We start from the raw sequence: 25,278 nt of genomic DNA, 5'->3' as shown, positions 1-25,278 counted from the left end.
CATCATTAAGAATAGGTGCAACTGAGAAAAAGATGTCAACAATTTGTACTGTTTTGTAAAATGATGTAAACACCTAAAGTTTCATTTAAGTACAATTTCTTATATCTATTATCTCTAGAGAAAACAGCTTATATAGTTATTTGTAGATCCTTTGAAGACATATATATGACCATGTGGCCTTGGCTAAATTTCCTGGAGATCTCCCAAAGATGATGTTTGAAAGATATCAGAATGTCCTTTTGCTCTCCCTTTGGACTTTCCAATTGACAATTTATTTTTGGCCTGCAGACTTAAGACTACATAATCCTGCCAAGACCTCAGCATGGAAAGTGATAGATTTTACAGTTAAAATATCTATTTATTCAGGTGATAACTGTGTGTTTCACAGTACAGACACTTAAACTCAAAAGACAAATTCCAGATCTTTGCTGAGGTCTGTTGCCCATTTTACTTTTGTGCAGTTGATTATTTCCCTAAGTTTTGCTTCTTCTCCATAATGAAGATCATCTACTTTTTTCAACCTCTTCTGCAGTGTATCCAGATCCTCCTCATACCACATTTAACATCTAAATTCCCTGCAGAACCTTAGTTCAATACTTGCAGGTTGAATGAATCTATTATTAAAACCATGAAACTTTTCCTTTTGGGACAGATATCTGAATAATCACTGTAACTTAAGACAAATAGATTAAAGAAACATGTCTTTTATATAAATTCTACTAAGATTTGTTTTCAAACAAATGTGAAGTCCCTACTAGAGGAACACAATGAACTTGGCATTTTACTAATATGCATGCAAAACTCCTTCCCTGCCTAGCAATATCCCTGAGAGCAGCTGCTACTAGCTTTGCTTCTCTAGTAGCACTCACGTTCCCACCTTCTGGAAAGAGAAAAAAAGCCAGACAAGGGCCAAATCATATCATGCTCTGATTTTTCCAATGGTCTATTATGCCTTCTAGTCAACTAGGGAAATATTCACAGTATTTCTTGCTTAACAGATGCAATGAAATGTCAGCTGCACAACTACAACATGTCTCTAACTGCTAAAAAGAGAACAAAGTAATGTTACCCATCCTGGCTGACTGGCACCAAGCAGAGAGCTCTCCAAACGTAACAGGACTGACTGCTCTCCACCACGATTGTGTTCACTAGATCATGTCTACGAGGTAAGTAACCATCAGGAAGTCTCAGTGAATCCAAAGTGAAAAATATACTGTCATCTATTGTCCCAGTTCTTCCACAGATGCTGGAAATGCGAACCTGTAATTGTTTGTATTTACTGTTACTTGATATTATCTTTATAAACTAACAGACATAATATTTTTTTCACCTGAAGCAGCCCTTCTAGCATTAATAAAAATGTATTCTAAAATTTCAGTTATTCACAGGAGGTAAACACAGAGCCCTAACCCAGAATCACTGTGCCTATCTTCAGATTTAGAAGAGTAAAGAAACACAAGTACTACATATAAGCATTAAGTTCCACTAAAGTGCATACTGCAATATCCACACTAGACTTAACCACAATACCTTTCTTGTGACAGATCATCTTACCTAATTTATACTTCCATACTAGCAGTAGTGAGGTAAATTTTCTTCCTATGCTTGACGTGCAAATATACAATATATAGAGTTAAGACAAAGACTATAAACCATAAACCTAGAATAGTGTATGCATTACTAGAGCAAACAAATGTTTTCATTAAAATAAAAAGGATTGTGGTTGTTTTTAAGCTGAAACACTTGAATAAATTAAACTTAATAAATTCCCCAATCATGACACATCCTCATTATAACTTATAGCAAGAATTCAAATCAGCAATTCATAAGTTAGTTACTCTTTCTGTTCAATGAAAATATGTATGCATTTTCAAAATGCCTGATTACTTTCCAAACATGCTCTAAATGGATGAATTAATACATTTTATCTTTTAATTAAAGATGTGTTATAGATCTACCAATATTTGTAACTGAAACCAACTTAAAACCTCATTCACCCAGGATTCCTATTGCCAAAAATAATGTGTAGAACATTTACCTTGTTTACCTGCTTATACCTCAAAGGCCTTACAGCAACTGCTTCAGTCTTCCATGTTGTCAAGTTAACATAATATTTTGCTTGCACCCAGTCACCTTCACAAGGTTTGAAATCTATACAAAACAGAACATTTCTCAAGGTTAATTACTATTGATTAAACATTTACATTATTCCCCTACAGAATTTGTGTAAGTTAAATAAAAGCTGGAACAATGCATTATTCAGACCCCCTGAGTCCAAAAAGAAGACTGTGCAGTCCTTTGCTTTGCAGGTTATGGCAAACTACAGAGGAGATGCTAATTGAAAAGTACACCTGCTTACATGTTAACATGCTTAAATGCAGGTCGTGCTCAGTGAGAATGAATGGGCAGCTTTCTCCATCCATGTCTGGCTGTTTCACTATGTTTCACTGAATATTCTATTAGAATTTATTTGGGATGACAACTGCAAGTTTATCAGAAGATATTTCTACTGTATCCACAAAACTATTAAGAGGAAACAAGAAGTCCCTACACACCTTCCCAGACTTCTTCCATTGCAAAGTATGTATTCTGATTAATATAGCCACCATCCACAGAGAGAGAGGTAATACTGCCAATTAATGTTTTCTTATTTAGTTCAGAGGCATCACAAGTAGGACTGGAATCTTCTTGTGTATTCTGGATGGTGTCTACCTATTAATACAAAAATAACCCAAACATTTAAACAGTTGACACTTAGAATTAAATACATATTCCTACAATAAGTATACAAAATTTCAATTGCTTATGGAGACAAAGCTTCTTATTAGACAATTACTTACTGTAGCTGTTACTTTTTGGACACAAAAAGAGTAAGTAATAAACAGTAACTTCTCTTTTAAAGTGTCCTGTACGCTGCAGTGCTGACAACTGCTATAATTACAGGCTGATTTTTCAAAACTTTCTCATACATCCCTTGCTCTAGGTCTACTTAAGATTTTTCTTTAATTGACAGGAACACCGCATCCAGCAATCTCTCTGTACAAAACTGGAAGTAGAAAATGACTCAGAAACAAAAAATATGTTTTCAAGATGGTATTTATAAACACATGTATTTATATACAGACTCTAACTTTTTAGTAATTTGATTAAGTAAACCCCTAGAGCTGCTTCTAACAGACTCTTCGTATCATCACCTCACATGTAAGTTTACCGAAGTCTGATCCAATCTGAAGCATACTATCAGACCAAATTTTATATGATTCATTTTGTTGAACATATTAGCATAAGCATAGCATAAGTCCATAGCAGAGCATAAGTCTACCTATATTTCAGAGGTTTGCAGACACTAGTTGACTATAAATAGCTATTTATTTTTTAGCCAATACTATTTTATTGCATTAAAGAATTACTATTACATAATATTTCTTTGACAACATGAAAACTCACTGTAAAAAAAAAAATTAAGAAAAATCTGTACTTTGTTCCAGTCTGACAGACATATCTTCCCATTCACCAGGAAGATCTGAGACTATCAAACTTTCTGATAAGTGCTTTTTATGGCTTCATATGAATAGAACATGAATAAGCAAACTCAGAAGACTAGTAAATTTACATTTCATGTAAACTACACATGCAGTTACACTTGAAAGTAATTTGTAGACCTAAAGAAATGTTTTTAAGACATGAACACACCTTAAAACTCCCAACACACATTTTCTTTTGATACTTCTCAAGTTTTCTCTACCAATAAAACTAAAATTCTTTCTCATACTAGGTTAAAATGGCCTTCCTACTACCTCTGGTAGCAGCCTGTTTTTAAAGCCTGCTACAGAACCTATAATCATTCCATGCAGAGTTTAATTAGGACTGGACCTCAAATAAACTGAAATCCAAACTTTTGAGCCACAATCTTTCCAAACCACATGGCCAGTAGCTCCAAACAGCAGCTGAAACAGTACACTGAGCAGAGGGCCACCCAAGGCTGACCATGCTCTTCCTTAAAGCAAGTAACATAAACACACTGACACCACCGAAGCTTGAACTGCGCCTTCCAGATTTTGCCCCAAACTGCACTGGCAGTGTCCAGGCTTCAGAGCTTCTGTCTGCAATCAGAGGAGTACCTTTTAGATCACTTAAACCCCAAAGGTAAGTGATAACATCTCAGTTATTTGGAAGAAAATAGTCCTGATATTCAAGCATCTTTTTTTCCAGTAGTCATTAATTATGCTTGTCAGGGAGCGAAATTTTCTCCTCTAACTAGGGGTTTGAAAGGGAACTTAGTTCCTCACCATGCAAAACAACTACAATTCAAATACTGTTGTCTGTTCTTATCAAATGTTCACAGTATCTCAAATTTGTGCCACTATATGGAAAGTAAGGCAATACATCATAAAGTACAGAATGGTTTAGGTTTTTATTTATGTTCTTAGAACAGACTTTGAAGAAATTAGCTTTATCTTCTTCCTTATGAATCAAGACTGCCCTTGGACTTTGACTTTCTATGGAGTATAGTCAGCTTTTGACATGAACTTGTTTCAAAGCTTTTCACCAGCCACAAACTACACTGCCAACAGCCCAAGATGCCTGCAGAATTATAGTTCACAAACAGGAATAAGGAAAATCATCACACTTTTGAAAAAGCCATTATCTAGAATACACAGTAAAACATGCCACAACTGCATATTTTAGTTGCTTTGTAGATCCATATGCACTTTCTCAGTTACTAGGTTTATGTATTTTGGAGCAATTACAGTATTTCAACAGAATGGTGAAAGCTGTCAGTCAGAAGAAAAACAAGGAAGAAAAAAGTAAAAGTTTAAATTACTCAATTTTCTGACTGTGTGTGAGTGCTATTTTACCAAACAGCACTGATATTTCTTGTTGGACAAACAATACTTAGTTTTTATGCAAGAAAGTAATTTAAATTTTTAAAGGAGAAATAAAAGAAAGTAAGAAGAGATATAAGGTTATCTTACAAGACACCAGGTTTTTGATAGCACTACAGCTGGTAATACTTTAGAAACAAGACTTCCTGTTTACCTTCCTATGTTTAATTTTGGGTCACAGAACGAAACTGTCTCCCCATTAAGTCTTTCTTTGGTTTCATTTAATCAATGAAACTACATTTGGTTTCAACATGACTTGTGAAGTAAAACTCCCCTCAAAATTCATGACAAGATATAATCAAGCTTGAAACAGGTATACAAATGAAGTGTTAAACAAAAACCATAGCAAAATTTTTGTTTTTGTAATTGTCTATAACATCAAGTTACCAAATTATACAATGAGAAGTTTTAAAATTTCTGTTCTTAGTCACAAGAACATAAGTTACTCTTGTGCAAAAAGAGCAAACTTCGCACAAGATCAAACGGCTTTGATCTTAGCCATTCATATAACAGTAACATAAAATTGACTAGAACTCAGAAAAGTTATACAGATCTGGAGTAGCTATGACTACATTTCTGATGCAATTATCTCAACTAATAGCTTCTTATTCACTACATCTACACCTGTATTCAGACACTCAGTACTAAACATAATTTGAAAGGCAATAGAATGAAACAATGACCCACAAACTCCAGCTCATCCCCTCTAGGTGAACAGCTTGCAATTTCTCGTATTTTGTAGAATTTGTGAGGCTAAAACTATACTAACTTCCAAAACAAAGCCTCAGGGTACTTATGGAGAAAGTGAGACTACTTATCTTCACCTCTTACCTTGACAGCCTTCAGGCCACCTGATGTTTTATCCTCTTCTACAGTGGCAATAACTTCTTGTCCAACAGCCAGCAACATGTTTTTTGTAACAACATCCTTTGTGAAGACTATCGTGTCATCTATCATCCCATAATCATGGCAAAGTCTTGTCACTACTCCTTGTACCCTTTTCAATGCTTTTTCACCTGCATCAAAAGGAAAAGTGTTGACAGAAACACAAATCACTTGTTTATAGAACTATGCAAAAAGTTATGAAGGCTACTAAAACGGACACCCATTCATCCATCCAAAAGGCCAACTGGAAATTAGTTGGCAACAGCTGCCAACTAATTATTTTCACAATTAAGTCTTGAATCTTATGGCAATTTATGATTTCAACCAATTAAGAAAGCTAGTTAAATACAAACATTTTTAAAACCAACATGCTTTAAGCTCCATTTAAAAAAATAAATTAATAGAATATCTCACACTGAAAGAGACCCATAAGGATCACGGGGGTCTAACTCTCTGCTCCTCACAGGACTACCTAAAGCTAAACAGTATGACTCAGCACATCATCCAGATGCCCCCTGAACTCTGACAGACTTGGTGCCTTCCCTGGGAAGCCTGTTCCAGTGACTACCACCCTCCCAGTGAGGAGCCTTTTACCACTGTTCAATTTAAACTTCCCCTGCTGTAGCTTCCTTCCATGTCCTTGTGTCCTGTCACTGGTATTCCGAGAGAGACCAGCATCCTGCCCAAAGGTTTCGACTGTGATGAGGTCACAGCTCAGCCTTCTTTTCTCCAAGCCGAACAATCCAGAGACCTTTCATCATCATCTTGCCCAACCTCCACTAGGCTCACTATAATGGGTTGGTGTAGGTCTTATATTGAGGCATCCGAAACTACACGCAGGATTGCGAGGCTCTCCCAGCGCAGGGCAGAGCAGGACAATCCCCCCCTCACCCACCAACGATGCTGCGCCTGATGCACCCCAGGACACGACTGGCTCTCCTGGCTGCCAGGGCACAGCTCCTACTCCTTACTCCACACTCTCAATACAATAGTAACCTGTCCTACCCAGGAAACGGCAAGAAAAGTACTTCCGGGAAAACTTCCACATGCTCTGAAGTCAAAATGATGCCTTATTATCTCAATCCCCTCCCTACATCGTTTCACAAGGAAACAGGGCTGCACTCAGCTCCAGTCACGTAGGGGACGAACACGCCTCGCGGCTCAGAAGCTGCACCACAAACCCACAACCGGCCCGGAATTCCTACCAGAGGTTGCCCATCTCTCATCTTCACCATCTGCGCGTCTCCAGAAGTAGGAGACTGCCTTAGAAAGGAGACAGAGCATCCCGGAGCGCCTCAGCGAAGAGCCGGAGCCACAGCCTCAGAGACGCCTCAGAACCGCACAGCGGGCCCAGCCGAGGCGCGACGGCTCCCTGCGGAGGCCTCGAGCCCGCGCCGCCGCGGCCAATGGCTCTGCTCGCTCCGGGTCACGCGGCGGTGCCACGCGCCTCGGGGGCGCCCGCGGGCCCGCGCAGGGTCTGCCCCGGCGCCAGGAAGAGCCCTTAGGGCCGCCCTCAGAGAGCGGCCGGGCGAGGGGCTGCCCTCTGCAGGGGATCAGCCGGTGGCGCTTGAGGGCTCGGGAAAGGTGGAGTCGCTTGAGGCTACCGTGGAAGAGCTTAAAGGAAAAGGGTGTGTGCAGCTTGTTGCTTGCTGGTGGTGCTGCATGAAATTGTGGGCGTAGTGTATGACAGCGTTTCCTCGATGGGACGCCCGAAGCAGGGAGAACCCACGGCCAGGCGGTGACCTCCCCTGGGCTGAGAGCTTTCCGTGGCTCTGGAAATAAACCGGGCACGGAGGCCCTCCAGTGTGGTGAAACGGAGTGGGTTGGAAGAGTAAGGACGTAGCACATTGGTGGATTGTGATGCTCTCAGTAGCAGCCAGTTTCAAAATGATAGGATAAACTCTAGAACATGGTAAACTTGCCTAACAGGGAAAAAAGGGTGTTTTTGACTTAATATCATTAATAAAGGATCTGCTGTAGTGCCCGAGGAAATACGATTTTACTGACTTGCTTACTATCTTTGTAGCTTGTATTTTTACCAGTTCTCTTCACACACTTCAGATATCTTGTATAAGGCCTCTTTGCATTTTGTTCAATAAATGCTGTTTCACAAAGGAAAGTTTTTTGACTTTACAAGCTAAGCATCCCAGTATTTTAAATAGGAACTGTCATATAAAGCTGTTAGAGTAGGTGCTTTCAGGAGGTTGAGCAGAGCAGTGTGTAATTTTTTGTAGAAATCAAAAAATACACGGCCTAAGTTGTGTGACTAAAGCAGCAGTTGTCCTTGGCAACTTCTTAGTTTCTGGCTGTATGGTTCACTCAGCATTATTTAGGAAAAGAAGGGCTAGGAATGCATTTCAGATGATTTTACACTGTTAGAGAGTTCTGTACAGTTACTGGAGCAGAATGAATTTTGGTTGCCAGTAACTGCACACAGGTTCCAGTGTCTCATTCTGAAGTAACTGAGATGATGCCATTGGAAGGAGAAACGTGAGTGTCTGTAGTCAGTGCTGTTTTTAGAAAAGTGCTGAGAGAGCATTGGCCTCTCTTGGACACATTGATTTAAAGAATTTTAACAACTGTTTTCTTTCACTGAGTTTCCAGTGGGAGTGCCGGCAGGGGCACTTTGGTTAGTTGGCAAAAATGTGGTGGATGAAGAGATTGTGTTTCTGGAAAAGATGATGGTTTACATGAAGGACTAAATCCAAAGAAGTTTGTATTACACTGGTGGAGCAAATGTTATTCTAGGGGAGCAAGGCATCAATTTGAAGCTATTTGATCTACATTTTGATCTTGGTTCAGTACATGGCCCCAAGACGTGAGCTAGGAAACATGAACTGAGGAAACAGCTTCAGAGAAACAAAATATGTCAAAGAGCTGGTTCTAAAAGAGGTGAAAATACTCAAGAAGGAATACAGGTAATGAGCTAAAGTAGCATAATTAAATATTGTGTGAAAAAACACAAGTGTAGTGCAGCTATTAACTCAACAGAAAGTGGAAGAGCTGGTCAGGATGCTAAATGTAAACTTGCACCAGAGCTTCAGGTGTGGATTTCATTTAGTTTCGGAATGTGTGTGTGAACCCTCATTCAGGGCTAGGGAACATGGCCCAGGACAGAATGCTTTTTCCTTAGTCCTTGATAGCAAAAGTAGGACACTGACAAGTTTATGTACCTTTTTGTCACACTTAAATTATAACTGGTAATCTGTTTTTTATCTTTTGTCATTACTGGGGGGGATGCTTGCATTGCACACAGCCTGTGGCAAAATGACCAAGTATCTGCTACAGCTGCTTCAGGCAGCTGTATTTGTTTAGTGGTCAGTTCTGTGGTGGGAGTATGTAGTTATTCATCGCTGCTCATGGTTTGATTTAATTGTCATACCTTGACATCTTTTGGCCTAACTTAAAATCAAACCACTTAGTTTGTAAATTCTTTTCAGAAGCTTCTGATGTTGTGTTTGAATTGTGATACTTGCTGCAGTCTTTGTGTAAAATTCCTATGCATTCTTTAGAATTAGGAGGAATCTCTTTGTACATCACATTTGTACCTTATCTAGCACTAGAAGGTCTTTGTCAACGACTTGGGTTCTGGCCTTGCACAAAAAAGAGACTTTTTCTGCAATCAGGAACATGAGATGAAGGGAACCTAAAATAAAGGCCCCAGAAAATTTTTAGAGTAGAAACTGAACTTTGAAGTGTTTTTTGTTCATGCTGATGCCAAGTGCAGAGGGTGCATTAATTATGCAATGAACCTCTGTAAAAGAGAAACGGGAAATACTGAGAAGTACACAGGAAAGAGGATAGGAGGAATTTCACTATAACCTGAGAAAACACTGTATAACCATGCTTGAGAGAGGGAAATTTCAGGTACAATACGGGCTGAAACACTTGCCACTGTGAACAAGTTCTTCTAGGGTTTGAACCCTGCTCTGGTCAGTGGTGCAGAACTTTATAAATTATTTTTTATTCCAAGAGATTAGATCAAGTAAATACCTGACTATCTCACCAATTTTGTGTAAAAAATAAACAAAACCAAAAAAAGACCCCACAAACCTTCTCCCTAAACTGATGAAAAGGGTTAAAATATGATTGTGTTTTGTGTCTATGGCAATTTGTGTTAATCAGTTCCTAGTATTCACTGAAAAAGCTGTCAGGTAAGCAATACCCATTTTCTATTAAACCATGGTCTTTGGAAGGTTACAGATAATGGAAATAGTTGTGCAGTGTTTCTTCTATGAGCAGAGGACTTAATTACTTAAGAAAGTTCTGCTTGACTGTACAATCTTTTTCCCCCCTCTTTTCTAGCACAGTTTACAGATGTGTCTATTGCTGTGTATGGTGTACTAATTCCCCTGTTTAAATATATTAAAACAACTGTAACATTTTAATATTCTTTCAGTATTGGCTGACATTATGAAAGAAGGAAATCTACAGTCTGTACAAACTGAGAAGTTGTGCTGTTCAGAAGTTTTTCTAGCATACTTTGAAGGTGATGCCCTTCAGAATACTGAAGATTTAATTGTGTCTTGGTTACAAGAGTGTTTAAAGTTTAGACAAAAGACCCTGTCATTGCTGTAGCTGTCAAGGTGCCAACATCTTGAAGATAAAAACGTCCTTTTTTTCCCCCCTTTTCATTGCTTAATAAGCAGGCGGACTGGATCCAATGTACGCTGGCCATTGCATGTCACTGCTGCCTGCTAGGCTGAAAATATGTTGTTTAGTCATCTGGGTGCTCTGTAAGTGCGAATGACGGCACAATTGAAATGTGCCAGGTTTGTCTGAGCACTCCAGAAAACTGGGGTTAGTGGAAAAAGAGAAGTGTTCTACAGTGAAAATAATAATCTTGATAGATTTCTAACCTCTAACTTGTGAGCTTCTCATCTTGTTGGGGTACTGTAATACTTGAACTTTTATCTGAAGTTTTTTGTCTTGGAGAATATTGCATTGTAAGTACATTTTGCTCTTTTGAAACAAGAGCTTGTTTGTTAGACATTGTGATCACTGGGTATTGTGATAGCCAAAAGTGGAAAAGTGAGGAAACTTTTATTTAAGATGCTAAGTAAGGGGTAGTACTCAAATAAAAAGGAGACATGAAACTTTTAATTTGTTGGTCTGATTTAGAAGCAGCCCTGCGAGATGTAGTACAGTAATTTTCTAGTGTGTTCTCTTAATTAAAATTCAGGAGGCATTTTCCTGTTCCCTGGCTTAACTGAAGTTCTTGCTGTGCTTTTGTTCCATATCTGAATAGATGTTGTTGAAAGCCAAAGTGTAAGGGAGAACTTTTCAAAGCTGGCATGACTCACTGAACGGTGAGAATATCACAAAGTGTACAGGCAGCTGTGTTCACAGGGCGGTTTTAAACTGACAGTTAACTTTTCAGTGGAAGGTAAGCACGAAGGTTTTAACTGTTGAAAAATCTACAGTAACTTAATTCTAATATAAGATGCTTCTCATGGTATTTTAAGAGATTGGCAAGCAGTGAGGTGAACAAAAAAGGATAAAGTGAACAAGAGAAATGGTTGATACTGGGTAAATTAGAAACAGTTTGCTATAGCTGATTTATTGTGGGTATGTGTTCATGGGACTCATAGGGAAGTCTGTCATTTTAGATAGCTGATAAAAAGTGTTGAAATCAAATGGAATTTTTATTGAAACCTGTTTGATTTTCTTTGCTGTCCTAGAGTAGAAAAAGAAAAAAGCTTTGGTTATAGAGGTATGCACTAACTAAACACCTCTAAAACTGGTTCTTAGATCTTGAAATAAAAATTTACTGAGGTATTATAGATACACAAACTTTAAATATGTTGGTACTTTTACTATGTCGTTGTGAACTGTGGCTGTAGGATGAAATGTAGTTAAGGTGTGCAAGTAAGTTGTTAGAAAGTTTACATATTTTGAGATGTAAATACATCCAGTAGCTAAACATAGTATTTAACCTAGTTGAGCACTGATTTTGGTATGTGAAGGATCTCAATTTTTTTTTTCTTTCTTTGTAACTTGCATTATTATTATTTAATTGCCTTTGTGAAGTGTTATGACCAGGGAAGAAGGTTACAGAGAAGAATTTAGCTATGACAGGATGCCAACTTTGGAGCGGGGAAAACAAGAGAATGGAAATTATATACCAGATATCAAATCCAGTGACCTTCAGCTGTCAAAGAGGCTGCATCCTTGCTTTAGTTACAAAACATGGATATTTTCTTTGCTGATGGGAGTAAGTACTTTAAATTGTAGCAAATTTAAAAATACAGGTGAGGCCTTAGTTCCCAGCGCTCTGTTCTGTTTGACATAATTTGAAGACTAAGAATTTGATCACTGATAGTATTGGAAAGAAATCTTTGTAAAAATAGAAACATATTTAGCAAATTTGGAATGTAGACTGCTGGTATTCTCTGACTGTTTTTTTACTAATCAGAGGTGGTATATGAAGGCTTATTTTTATCAGTAATATTAATCATATTAGCAGAGAATAAATGTGGTAGTGGTAAATATCAGCCAATATTTTGTGCCTTTTGGCAGAGTATATAAAGCATGTGGACCATATGCATTCTTTTAAAAATGCTTCTAACTGTTTAATGTACTCTGGCTGCCATAATAGTATTTTGGCATTAAAATGATATGTGGTACTTGATTGCCACATTCATCTATCAGGGTTCAGTAGCCACATAATTATTTGGTATAATCATTAATGTAGTGAAGTATGTACTTGTGCTTCTTAGAAAACAGTGATTTGAATTTTTGTGTTCACTGCTAGAATCACAGGATACTCATCTTGCATGTACATCATGTGCTTCTCCATGTTCTGAGCCAAGTTAATTAAACTTCATTATAGCAATTAGAATTTGATCTTTTTCTGTCAGCTTGTGTGTTTTGAAGCGTACTTTTTATTAAGAACTAAGATTGTCTCACTGTTAATATGGTAATTGCTTGTTTATGCACAGTGAATAAAAGTATTGCCTTATTTTTGTAGAAACAGCTGAGCATTTTTTCTTTTCTGACAAACTGCAAGGCTTGGATTTCCTTTCACATGTACTGTCACATGAAAAGAGAGCAGAAGAAGTTCTGGCTTTATTTTCATTAAACTTTCTCACACTTAATTGTCCAAAAGAGCAACTGTCTGTAATTTACTGAGTAGTTGTAAATTTTTGGAGATAATAATGTTTAATGATCATTTGCTGAAGTCATATTATCAAGAAGAATGAATTTCATGGAAAAACGAAAATGCAATTTTATTAATAAACTCTTAGATTAAATTCCAATTAGATTTTTCTTCCAAGTGTTTAGTCTCTATCAACCCTTTTGAAAGACAGTGTCCAGAAGAGAAAGTCTATGCTGAGCAATGTAAGTCACAGCAAACAGAACCGTCTACTTCAGGGAGCAGTTGCTAACTGTAGAGTAACATCAGAGTGGCTGATGGGCTGGTTTGCTGCAGAAACAATTTGATGAGCATCAAGCACAATTTCAGCTTGTGGTTCCATAGACTGTTCTACCAGTCTGCCAAAATTCTGTGTGTGTGTGTTTACACATGCACATATGCTTTCCTTATTTTCTGTCTTTTTTTAACAAGGACTCTTTAAAGACCCCCGATAATTTTCTAACATGAAAAAAATACCCAAATAAAACAAAAGAGCCCTTCTGTCTCTTACCTTTCCCAGCCCCTTCAAAGAAATGCCTACTCAGAGGAATGACAAGGAAAACCAAAATAATGTTAGTAGAAGACACTAATGGCTTATTGCAGAGTGTGTAACTGTGGTAGTTATGAAATAAGCAGAAGACTTATTAAGGTAAGAGGAGCAGTTGAACATTTTTGGATGTGCCGCTGAATGAAAGCCGGAAGAGAATTTGGAGGGATGTAGGAATATAGTGGAAGAAACTTCATTAATGTATCCCAATACTATTTTTACTGCTGTGTTCTAGTTGGCAATTGCGCAGCTGCCCATATGCATAATGAATGTTGGTGGACTCAAGCAGGGAATGCAAAGTAGAGACATAGCTGAGGCTTCTCAAACATTTTTACCACTAAACACTGCAGTTACCTTTTGACTTAGATTGAGGTATTTGCCAGGTCAGGACAAAATTCTTGATTTAAGTATGAACATTGTTCATTAATAGGTCTTGGTAACTAGCAAAATATCTTCAGAAGTTTGCATATTTTGATATTTTTCTTCAAATTTATTCACACAAAAACTGCATTCTTAAAAGCAGCTCAATTTGAAAGGGATTGATTAATGATTTATGTCTGCCTAGTTTTTTTTAAATACCCCAGTTTTATTCATATCAATTTTTTTTATTTGTTCCTTTGCAGACTTGCCTCCTTATTACTTCTGGATTTTCACTATATCTGGGAAATATTTTTCCATCTGAAATGGATTATTTACGTTGTGCAGCAGGTTCAGTAAGCATTCTTAATTATTTGCTGTGGCTGTTTGACAGCAAATGCAATAGTAAATAATTTTTTTGTGGGTTTATGTCTTTTATTCTGTCTTTTTCTACTGCTTTTCTTCATGGAAGATTTAATTATATTTAACAGTTCATTAAATGGATTTTCATTGCATGGTTAAAGGAATAACCATTGTCATAAAAACAACTGGGTTTGTGTTACCATTTTTGTTAATCAGCTCACCATTGGCATTCAAGATAATCTGCTGAGCAGTTTTTCATGCTTGATTTTAAGAAAATTTTCGTTGCTATGTATTTGGAAAGTTTTCTGGCTAAATGCTATCAAAGTGTATTTCATATTATATCTCAAAGTGTTAATTTTTCAGTTTATTTTGCCATATTTTGTAATGTCCAAGTACCGAAGCAGAATAAAGTTCTCTTGAATATTATTATTTTGTTAGTAAAATAATGCATTAAAGTAAAATAATATGCATTAAAGATGGCTAACATTTTCCAGAGCTCAGTATTTTTTTCTGTACTTTCAGGGCCGCATATACATGTTTACTGTATTATATGTGCTTAATTTGTGCTTTAGATATTGATAAGTCTCATGTACTTGCTTTGTTTAAAGCAGTATTCTGTCATTGTTATTTTCTCGACTTATATATTTGTTTTTAAGTTAGGTCAAAGATTATTTTACTTGAAACAAACTTTACTTGAAACAAACAAGTCCCAGGAGTTGCTCTGTGAATGAGTTATCACTTGGGTTTCCACTAAAGCAGTTAAAATTGGAGCAGTTTAAGTCAGTATTCTCACAGATACCTTATCTCTGCAACATTGGTTTAGTTACTGAGATGTCTCTTTCTCTGCCCCTGATCTTGACTATTTGAACTTCATGTTTGAAAGTTTCCAAAGACCTGGTAGATCTTTGGCTGCAGCAGGTTATCACATTGGGTTTGAAGGTGTGTATGTTTGGTGTCTGTATGTGAGGAAGGTGTTAGAGCTCCTACTGCAGATGGTGACAGAAGAGCAGTCAGAAGAGCCTGGAGAGATGTGGAGCCAGCTGGCCACCAAGTGTCTCGTTTAGCCTGAAGCTGAGTTGCTCTCTAGACTTTCACCCATCTGCATACTACTTGCATTCAGTTGCCTAAACATAATCCTATAGTGTTCTAGGAACTCCTGTATATCCAGGACATAGAAGAATGTTTTAATTATGTTCAGTAAAGGTAATTTAGGTGTTGAGGAAGTGCTGCCAGGAGTTTTACATATCAGTATTAATCTCTTTAGAGTGTTCCACTGTTAAGCCATTAGTGTTCAGGTGTGTGGGAAGAGAATTAGAAATGTGGCATTTATTGTGTGATTCATTATTTAACACAAGAACACTTTTATTATAATTTTAGTAGGCATTTGTGTAAAATAGAGTTGGATCTGAAATGGAGCCATGTCTATTGTGGTGGGGAACAGCAAAGGGATAGAAAAATTACTTTGTGAGACACTTCATTTGTGCATGACTTTTCCATTTATCTTTGTCCTCAAGAAGGGAAACATAGTTCCCAGTGAGCCAAATGGACATCCCAGGCACAATTCTCCAAGTGTGTCTTGACTCAGCAGATTTTCACAAGGTTCTTCAGAACTGTTTTGAGATTAGGCAAATTTTAGCGTACTCAGCAAGGATGATGTCTGTTTAAAGAATGTGCAGGCTCAGTTTGGGACTAGCATTGTTTTCTTCTGCTCAAGGATCTCAGGCCTTCTAGAGTTAATTTAAACTAAGGAAGGCATGAAATACCTCATGAAAGACTTTCTTTTACTCACCACATTATGCTGGGTAACTACCCAGCAAAACTGAGGGATATGGAAGGTATATTTAAACTTCTTGTAATTCTCAGACACTGACTGTGATTAATAAGTTCAGTCAAATGAAACTTTTTCTTCAGAGTTTTTGATCTTCTGTTTGTCTAAGTGTACTGAATATGAATTCAGACACATCTATAGAAGTATATATAAAATTCATTGTGCAGAAGATCCCACTAGTCTTTTCTTTTAATTTTCCCAGTGTATTCCTTCAGCAGTTGTGAGCTTTGCTATAGCAAGGAATAAAATTAATGTGGTAAGTATGAAACTTTATTGTCAATTTTATGTAGCTCTCTATATATCTATATCTATCTATATAATCTATCTCTATAAATCTGTATGTGTGTTCATATTCCCCCTGCCCCGTGTTTAAAATAAGAGAGAAACCCATTCTGAAACTGTTTTTCAGATACCAAATTTTCAGATTCTCTTTGTCTCCACATTTGCTGTTACAACAACGTGTTTAATTTGGTTTGGATGCAAACTTGTCCTCAATCCATCAGCTATAAACGTAAGTTACTAAAACAATTACTAATTGTGTTACATTTATCTTTGTTAAAAAACAAGGCAGGGAGGACATTAGGTGGCTGGAGATCACATGTCATTACTTTGCTGCCAATATCCCAGTATTCCTGCTGGGTCTGTGAGGAGAGATCATACAGCAGTAACTTTACATTTCTCTTTGCCCAGTGTTAGTTACCTGCAATAATATTCACAAGAATCTAATTTATTTACTCTTACTTTTTAAATTTTTGTTATTTACTTCTTGTACCTAGGACTAAGTGAGAAGTCTATCAGTTTAGTTACAGTGTTTCTAGACTCAAACTTTTGCTTCTACTTGGTGCTGCACTGCCAAGTGTGACATGTGGCCTTGCCAGCTCTTATCGGTATTAGTGCTGTGTCAAAACATATCTAAATTATAGGAAATTTTAATCTGGATTAAATTGTTCTGCAGGCCACACATTTGAACTTTTTCTTTTGCCTAACAATTCCTTTATTCTTCATTGTAGCACATTTTCTAGAAGTTTACCTCAATGGCATTTATCACTGTTTGCAAAGTTACTACAATAGTACAGTCTGTTGGGTACAGCAAAGCACATAGTTTCAATTATCATTTCCTAAGCAAAAGTGAATTTCAGCATCTAAAAAGCCTCCTAAATCTGCCACTTACTTATTAAAAAAAGAAAAAATGTGCTGCAAGATACATGTCAGCGAAAGATGGAGATTTCATCATCAACAAAGCAGGTCTGACATGAGGAAACAACATAATTCTGTTCTAAGTTGTTGAACAATGGCTTGCTGTACTTGTATAGTTTAGAATGGTGTCAGTTCTTCCTAGATTTTTGGTACATTGCCCCAATGGCCTGACTGACTACCAGATGTTTTTTTGGTCTGCTGATGGAAAAAACATGGTGCTTTTGAAGACAAGAAAGGGAGATCCACTCTTCCTAACTTGTGTGCCTCTAGGAAATTATTTATTCCATGCAGTGTAGGTATCTACCTCTTTTTATGAGAATAATAAGGAACAAAAGAGCAACATTAAGTATTGCATTCACTTATTTGTCTCTTGAATATGAGCAACGACAGCATCCATGTTTTTGCAATGTAGTCTGCAAGCGTCATGAACCCATGAAGAGTGTTTGTGAATGCTTTACCAGCACTAAGCAGGGCACAGAGCTGGGATCCTTGGTGCAGTTCTTTGGTTTTTGTTTTCATTCAGCATCCAATATGGTAGCACACTGTTTGGGATTGTAACCTAGGAGTTGGACCAGTGGCCCTCCTTCTCCTGAGAATCTTCCATTAGTTGCTGCAGTGTTCTGGGTTCACATAGAAAGGCCTGCAAACAGCAAACATACCCAGCAAACGCTCCCTTACCATAAGCTCCTCTTTTGGAAGACAGTGATAAAATCTTCAGGCAGAATATTTCCATAAATGAAGTAAATGTTTTTTTCTTAGGTTAGGCATTCTGAGAATAATTTTCTTGAAGTTTGTCAAGAGCCAAGGAAATAGATAACTAAGTATGTAATCAGTAGATGTGTCTAAATCTGACAGAAGCTAGACAACCTTTGTAATCATGCTAGACTCAGCCCCTTCCTTTATTTTTAATATGGAAGACATAACTCATTTATGTCTGGGATTTTACTGACAGATAAATTTCAACTTGATTCTACTTATTCTGCTGGAAATCTTCATGGCAACTACTGTGATCATTTCAGCTAGGTCTACTGAAGACTGCTGTACAAGAAAGAAAGTAGGTACCCTTAAGGATGTTAAAAAATTCCCCATTTTCGTGTATTACATATGCTGAAAATTTACTGGGAGCACCAGTATATAACTTTGCTAAAGCTATATTTGAACTACAAATAAAAGTACCATACAAAACAGCTATTTCTTCTTTTATCTTTTAAAAGTGCAATGACTCCCTCCGCAAAATTACTTGTTGAAAATTATACAGCACAGAGTTCTTTGAATATCTTGTGAACGGGCATGGCAAATGTTTTATTTCTGTTTTGTAGAATGAAACTTGATGTTTGAAACATTAGGGTACTATAACTTGTATGTATGCAAGCAATACCTTTTTGAAGCCTGATGTAGACAAAGTACTTCTCTTGTATGCCAGTTTGGTGGTATCTGCACAACGACTCTTGGCTTCAGGATTTGAGGCTATTGATAAAATTTTCTTTTTTCACTAGTGCTTTCCCAAACCCCACCCTCATTTTTCTACAACAGTACTTCTTTTAGAATGAAGCAAACACGATATGCCATTGGGAATACTGGTTGATAAAGCTGTGTAGGGCCCTGTCCTCCTTTGTCTCCTGCTGATCCACATCTGTAAAATCTGAGGGCTCAGGAAGAAAGTATATTCTTTGAAGGTAGAAAAAGGAGACGAGATGAAAATATTTTGTTATTGAATGGCGGCTGTAGAACAGCTAATCTGGTACTAAATAATTTGGTTTTAATGTAATTGCTGTTGTCTGACGCTGGAAAACTCTGTGATGTGTCACTGTCACCTCTTCTGGGCCAACCAGATATTAAATACCACCTTTAGGACCTGAAAGAGTTTGTATAAGATACTAGAAAGAAATGTATTGCTTTGTATATTTTTATAATGATTTTTTTATTCCTCTCTAGAATGCTGCACACGACAGTGGCATTGTTTTGAGCAATGTCAGCTTTCCTGCTCGAATTCTAAAGTCATACTCAGTAAGAAAAGCATTGTTTCATTGAATCAATTTATTAATTCATCTTTGTCAGTGCTAAGGTTCTTTAAAGCCAGGAAGAGATCACTGTAGTTAAGAACTGAAAGAATAAAGACAAAAACAAGAGATATATAGTAAAATATTTCCTTTTAGAAGATTGCAAGATAAATCACAACTCTTCTTTATTGTGGGAAGGAGACTACTTAATGACTTAAGGATAAGTAGTGTAAACGGAAGTATTGTTCAGGGGAGCTAATAAATGAAAGCATAAATATATATAATGAAGCTGATCTTATTTTCACTTAAGCTAGCTAGTGTTTTGCCATATTTTAGGTATGGAAAACATAGACTTTATGGCTGGCTAGTAGCATAAATGCATTTTATTCTTTTCACTAAGGTCCTTTCTATATGCAAGTAGGAACTTTTGTGTTCAAATACATTATTAATAATTTGTGTGGTCTTGTTTGTTTTAGGTAATTGAGGTGATTATTGGAATTTCATCAGTATTTGGTGGAATAATTGCTTTGAATATGGATGTTCTAGTCTCAGGTCCATACCTCTCAGTAACATTCTTTTGGATCTTAGTTGCTGTAAGTAGTGCAAATAGTAGCTACTCTTTTAAAACAGTGGCTTTTTTTGTTCTTTTTTTTTTTAATTTTATTTTTCTCCTCCCCACTAGAATATTTATTTGGCTCTAATACTGTTTGGGAATTGCTGCTTAGCAAATGAATTAGCTCTTCAATATATTTAATATATATGCAATATTTTTGATCTGTTTTGGTTTGAAATACTTCAGTAAATTGTTCTGATACGTTCTCAGTCCTCAATTCAGTAAAATGGAATTGAGTATTAAAACAAGGGTGTTTGAAATGAGGTGTTCTGTCACTGTTCAAAGTCATAGGTTTTAGAATATTTCAGGCTGCAAAAGAAAAAGTTTAGTTTAGTTATAGCATGGTAGAATCCTAGAATATCTCATTTAATCTCTCAGTTTTACCTGTTTTAAAAGTCTGAGACTATGATTGGTAATGCTTATCCCTAATACCAGCCTGTACCCAGGAGCAGTGGACTCATAAAGGATGTTGTGCTACCCTGCTTGCCATGAAGGAACTGATTGGGATAGAAGACAGTGACCACTAGGTTTATATATGTGTCTGTAAAATCCCTTTGCATGAAGTGGAAAAAGTTCTTAAACAAGCTTTTCAGCATTCAAAATTCACAAAAGAAAAAGCTGTAAATAGTAGGAATTACTGTAACTCAATTATAATTTTTGTAATTTTTGAGTCAATAAATACTTACCTTGTTACACTCTTTTGTTTAGTGCTTTCCAAGTGCTATTGCAAGTCATGTAGCTGCTGAATATCCAAGTAAATGTCTGGTAAGTGTGTAAAATTCTTGGACTTTTTAATTAGAATAGCATAATGCTAAGAAACTCTGTTTGATAGTGGGCACTAATCAAGTTTGCTCACTTGTTTTTAGCTGCTTCTACAAAATGTCAGAAATATGTAGCAGGAGTGTTAGCTGGTATCCCTTAAAAGAACTCTGGTAGGTCCTTTGGAGGCCTAATTTCATCAGTTCTAGAAAGGAATTTGAAGAGTTTGGTTGGTTGTTTGGGGTTTTTTTTTTTTGTTTGTTTTTTCCTGTTTTTTTTTTTTGGATATTTTGTAGTGATTCCTTGGGAAAAGATACTACTGTAGAAAAATGACACGCCTCATATGGTATGCCAGGAACTGCTTTCAAACTCCTGAGATGAAGTTCCCTTTTTCTTTCATTATCAGTTGTGGTTTCTGAAAGAAGAAAATTAGGTGTGCAGGCTGTGCTGGACCTAGAACCTATTTTAAACAAATTCATCTTTGTGATTAGCAACAAGAACTAATAATATTCAGTAGAGTGCATTTATTCCTTGAATGTTCTAGATGTGTAGTTAAGGCTCCTTAAAATATCTGTTCTAATTAATAGTCATGTGACCATAATTAAGTGAGTAATGAGGCATAACCACAACTGAAGTCAGAATATAATCCTGTAGGGGTGATATTTGAGTGAAACTCAGCTGCTGTTTTATGGCAGTAAATTTGCCTCAGGACACTCAGATTTATTTGCAAAAGATATTTTAGGTTGCAAGTCTGCAATATCTTTATAATTCTCATTACTTCATGAAAGTTGAAGAAGAAATGGTGGCTTTTACGCTGGCTCCAGATTGGGTATTACTTCCTCTATGTGCATTTGGAAGGCACTTGTAAAATAAAACAAAAATGTCATCATGTGTATTGAATGAAATACGAATTACAACCCAGCAGTGTTTTGGCTAGGAAACTTAGGTTATACAAAGCTTGCTTCTGTATCTTCATGAAATGTGGATGGCTCTTAGTATTTGTCTTTTATGTATAATCTTACAAAGTTTTACAGACTTCTGTTATGCTTGCTTCAAGGAGTCATAGCTCACACAACAGAGTTAAATTTTTAGATTATTATTTAACTTTTATTATCTTATTTTTTAGGTTGAAGTCCTGATTGCCATTAGCAGTGTTACCTCTCCTTTGTTGTTCACTGCTTCTGCATACTTATCCTTCAGTATCATGCAAGTTGTTGACATCTTTAAAAGTTATCCACCTGCTGTTAAAGTATGTGTTTTTATGCAAGTTAAAAATGAACTTCTATATGTTACAGTAGCAAGGCAGTAGCAAATTAGGGAATATATGAAGACAAGGTACTGCATTATAAACTCTTGTTTGAGTTATTTTATAATTGAAAGTATGTTACATCTATTGGCACCCTGAAATTGTAGTTTTAAAAAGATAGGATTTTATTCTAAAGGCACAGTAAAAATAATATACAGTATGCTAGCGTCCTTGGGGCTTTTAAAATTTGTGGTATTTAAATTATAGATTGTAGGTGTCCTTGAAGAGTACATTTTTCTGTTTCTTAGGATGTTTACCAATCTTTGCTATTGTAAGCTTACACCTGGATTTATTCAAAGTCTGGATTCGGTCAGAGAAGAAAAAGTTTGCAAAGTTTAAAGCATTTCAGTATGAAATGTTACCTGTGCATTGCTGAAGGGCTTTCTTGGGCTCTACTGGCAAAGTCTTTGCCAATCCCTGATGTTGTTCAAAGAACTACTTAGGGGCATTAGACCAATGTCATTAAGAGTCTCCACTATCATTAACTAGTCTTGCAACTTCAGAAGAAAAGAGGGAAAATGTTTATTAAATTGATATCTCAGGGACTGTAAAATCAACTTCTGAGTATGTGATCCTATTATTCCGGAGACGTGTACTGTGTTGTTGAACCTCAGGAATGGTGACAGCTTACATCCCCTCTTTAAGTAGCTTCTCTTGTCACACATGTTGGAGACAGGTGACTGCACTGTCTAGACAGTTGGTGTGACCCTGCAGAGCATTTCTTGCATTCTCAGTCTGTTTTGTGTGTGATTATAAGAGTGGGCTGCTTGCACAGGATGATGAACTATGGAGCAGAAAGTAACAGCATACAGAGAAAGAATGGTAACTTCACTGGAAAGTCCTACAGCACCCCAAAAAATAGTAAAGGAAAGCAGGTCCAGCCATAGTAGCCAGGTTCAGTGATTTGCAGATAAGTCCACAGTACTGAGGCAGATCCAAAGTCATACAGGAACTCAGGTCAGCAGGGCAAGGTCAGAGCCAGCGAGGCACGGGATCAGGCCCAAGCTTAGCTGTGACATTGTGTAGGTCAAAACCAGCAGTAAGACTCTATTTTAGAGGATAGTTTCCTCAATTCTGTTCTGTTTTCCAAAGGAAAAGATAATTTGACAAATTAACATTTTCTTAGAAGCTGAAGATCTCTTCTACTTTCAGCAAACTCAGGCACTAAAATTTTGGTTGAAACTTTATGCTGAAATAAACCATAAATTATAATTTGATTTAAAAAGTCTAGATAGGAATTTTTAAAGTATAGAGATGGGAACATTGTCAAATATTTTATTCAGGTAGTTAACAACATATGTCTCTTTTCAGCAATCTTATGATGTACTCCTGTTGCTTCTGATGTTGATGCTGCTAATTCAGGCATGCCTTACTATTGGAACTGTAATACAGTGTGTGAATTACAAGACAAAAATGAAACTACAAGATTCAGCATGGACACCATCACAGGTTAAAAAACAGGAATACAGAACAACAGAGGTTTGTATTTATACCCTCTAGAAAATTTGAAAATACCTATTTAAAATACTTTTTTTTGGTAGTGTTTTGTGGTCTTAAATTCTGATCTTAATTCAGACCACAATTAAAAGCTGTTCTATGAAACTTAATTTTGTAATCAAGAGATAATAGATTAGATGATAACTGGGTTAAATGACAACTGAGCATGACATATGGCACAGAACTTTACCCCTTAGGCTTTCCTCTGCTGTACAGAGCTAGACCCTGTGTCCTTAAAGACTCTCAGGGAATAACTCATGCTTACTGCACTAGAAGGAGAGTGCTGGATTCAGTCTAGCACTGGATAGAAAGTACTGGGAGCAGAGACTGAAATCAGTCAAGTCAGTAAACAGCTACTAATGGAAAGTAGAAGCTTTGGAATTATGTCCCTTCAGGCTGCTAAGGATATTTGGTGTAGGTTGCTTATTTCCTGTATCTGTGTCCTGGGACTTAGGTTCTGTATAAAAGAGGAAGCACAGCAGCACTTCCACTGCTGCAAGTCATGTTTTGGAGCATGGGTCATGGCATCGCTAAACAGATCTCTGCTGGAGATTACTTAGAAAAGTATTCCTGGTTTGTGAGTCACTGAGAAATTAGGTGTGAGTTAAATGCTAAAAAGAGCACTTTCTCTGCAAAAGCAAGACGTTTTTTCTTAACTTTTAGTATTTAAACACATGAATAATGTTATAGGTGAAGTTGCAAGTCCCTTTGGCTTCTCAGAAGTCTGTGTTCTTAGGCAAGACCTTACTTTGCTTGCATGTATGTAGGTAAATCTTGCTTCAGTTGTACCACAAAGGGCTGCTTCTGGTTTTGGGGTTAAAGTTTTAGGTGCAAAGGCTTTAAGTCATATTTTAGAAAAAGTCTTGAAAAAATGTCTTAAGTAACAAGTTTAAAATAGTAATTTGGCCAAGTTTCTTAGACCCAAATATTTCAAGTATTATACAATTTACACTGTTATATTTTATATCCTAAATATAAACTCTATAATATACAAAACTATACAATTTAGAAATGTATAGGATATTTTAATAGCTCTGGCTGTACCTATTCACATTTGCATTCTCCTAGCTTCTCTCGGGTATTTATGTGCTTGAACTTCAGTTTTCAATCAAAACATTTTTTCATGTTTACATTTGTCTTAAATTTGTTTACTTTTAGGTTTCCAATAATACCTTAAAGGATTTTGACAAAGATAAAGCTTGGAAAGCAGTTGTGGTGCAGATGGCTCAGTAGTTTGGATTCTACAAATGCAGCCAACACAGCACTATCCAATAAAATAAATCAACTGTTTGAAGGTTTAAAAACTTCAATTTTTTAAACAGCAATATAGTTGCAGCAGTAGGAGCCATGGAATAACACAGAAAATGATGTATCTTTCTAATAATTTTAAAATTTGTTGATAATATTTTTAACACATCTGTCTTTTCTGTTGGTATCTGTAGTCTAGTGTTTAGAAGATACCTTTAGAAAAAGGTAATGAGTCACATGGATTTATGCTGATGGCAAAGTAAAATATTGCAATATGTAGTAGGCTTCATATTTTTGCAAGAGATTGTTATAAGTGCAGTTATGCAGTCAGTGTGACTGATAAATGCTTTTGTAAAGTTATGAGTACAAGTCATAATTGATGTTTTTGCTTATACTTCACTTTTGTAGGAGTTGTAAAGTGTTCTGCATCTTATTGCTTTTATATAAATAAAAGTCTTTATTATGTGGAAACTTGAGAATGTGGATTGATATTCTAATCTGAGAAGTGACAACAAAATACTCTTTCCCATTAAGCTTCAATTTCTGGACTATTAAAAGGAGGAGAGGCTTTTTCTGAGTGCTGGGACAAATAAGCTGCTAGCCAGAACTAAAACATCCAACAAACAGAAGCAACTGGCCAAACAACAGGAGATATTG

At 36.6% G+C, this 25,278-nt stretch overlaps 3 protein-coding genes across 7 annotated transcripts in view; 2 read left to right on the top strand and 1 right to left on the bottom strand.

Annotated features, from left to right (window-relative positions):
- Nucleotides 1-7,124, bottom strand: part of MOV10L1 (Mov10 like RISC complex RNA helicase 1) — a 29,140-nt gene extending 22,016 nt beyond the window's left edge. The window contains exons 1-5 of the mRNA XM_050985903.1: nucleotides 6,977-7,124; nucleotides 5,718-5,902; nucleotides 2,556-2,712; nucleotides 2,039-2,151; nucleotides 1,070-1,260 (exon numbers count right to left, since the gene is read on the bottom strand). Coding sequence (XP_050841860.1) covers nucleotides 1,070-1,260; nucleotides 2,039-2,151; nucleotides 2,556-2,712; nucleotides 5,718-5,902; nucleotides 6,977-7,055 — 725 coding nt within the window. The 5' untranslated portion in view covers nucleotides 7,056-7,124. The remainder of the gene's footprint in view (nucleotides 1-1,069; nucleotides 1,261-2,038; nucleotides 2,152-2,555; nucleotides 2,713-5,717; nucleotides 5,903-6,976) is intronic.
- The window catches only part of HDAC10 (histone deacetylase 10), a 480,741-nt gene that overhangs the window by 193,452 nt on the left and 262,011 nt on the right, over nucleotides 1-25,278 (top strand). The gene's annotated exons all lie outside the window — the stretch shown is intronic.
- Nucleotides 11,806-24,699, top strand: MLC1 (modulator of VRAC current 1). Of its 5 annotated transcripts, XM_009086805.4 has the most exons (11): nucleotides 11,806-11,985; nucleotides 14,077-14,166; nucleotides 16,204-16,257; nucleotides 16,411-16,512; nucleotides 18,151-18,252; nucleotides 19,134-19,205; nucleotides 19,675-19,791; nucleotides 20,520-20,576; nucleotides 21,697-21,819; nucleotides 23,188-23,355; nucleotides 24,532-24,699. In XM_009086805.4, the coding sequence occupies exons 1-11, from the start codon at nucleotides 11,806-11,808 to the stop codon at nucleotides 24,604-24,606; spliced, it is 1,140 nt and encodes a 379-aa protein (XP_009085053.1). In that variant the 3' UTR covers nucleotides 24,607-24,699. The 5 variants fall into 5 exon arrangements, with proteins under 5 accessions (XP_009085053.1, XP_050825719.1, XP_050825720.1 ...); XM_050969762.1 differs by lacking the exon at nucleotides 14,077-14,166; XM_050969763.1 differs by lacking the exon at nucleotides 16,411-16,512.

Source organism: Serinus canaria, chromosome 1A, assembly GCF_022539315.1.
Source record: "Serinus canaria isolate serCan28SL12 chromosome 1A, serCan2020, whole genome shotgun sequence".
Lineage (NCBI taxonomy): Eukaryota > Metazoa > Chordata > Aves > Passeriformes > Fringillidae > Serinus > Serinus canaria.
The sequence above is the reverse complement of the archived record's forward strand: the minus strand, read 5'-3'. Positions and strand labels throughout refer to the sequence as shown.

What these genes read in the sequence shown, in the direction of transcription:
- MLC1 (XM_009086805.4), top strand. Translation starts at nt 11,806, where the DNA reads ATGACCAGGGAAGAAGGTTACAGAGAAGAATTTAGCTATGACAGGATG. An exon ending in TCTTTTGGATCTTAGTTGCT is followed by an intron (nt 19,792 to 20,519) that starts GTAAGTAGTGCA and finishes TCTTTTGTTTAG; the next exon opens with TGCTTTCCAAGTGCTATTGC. An exon ending in AATATCCAAGTAAATGTCTG is followed by an intron (nt 20,577 to 21,696) that starts GTAAGTGTGTAA and finishes CTTATTTTTTAG; the next exon opens with GTTGAAGTCCTGATTGCCAT.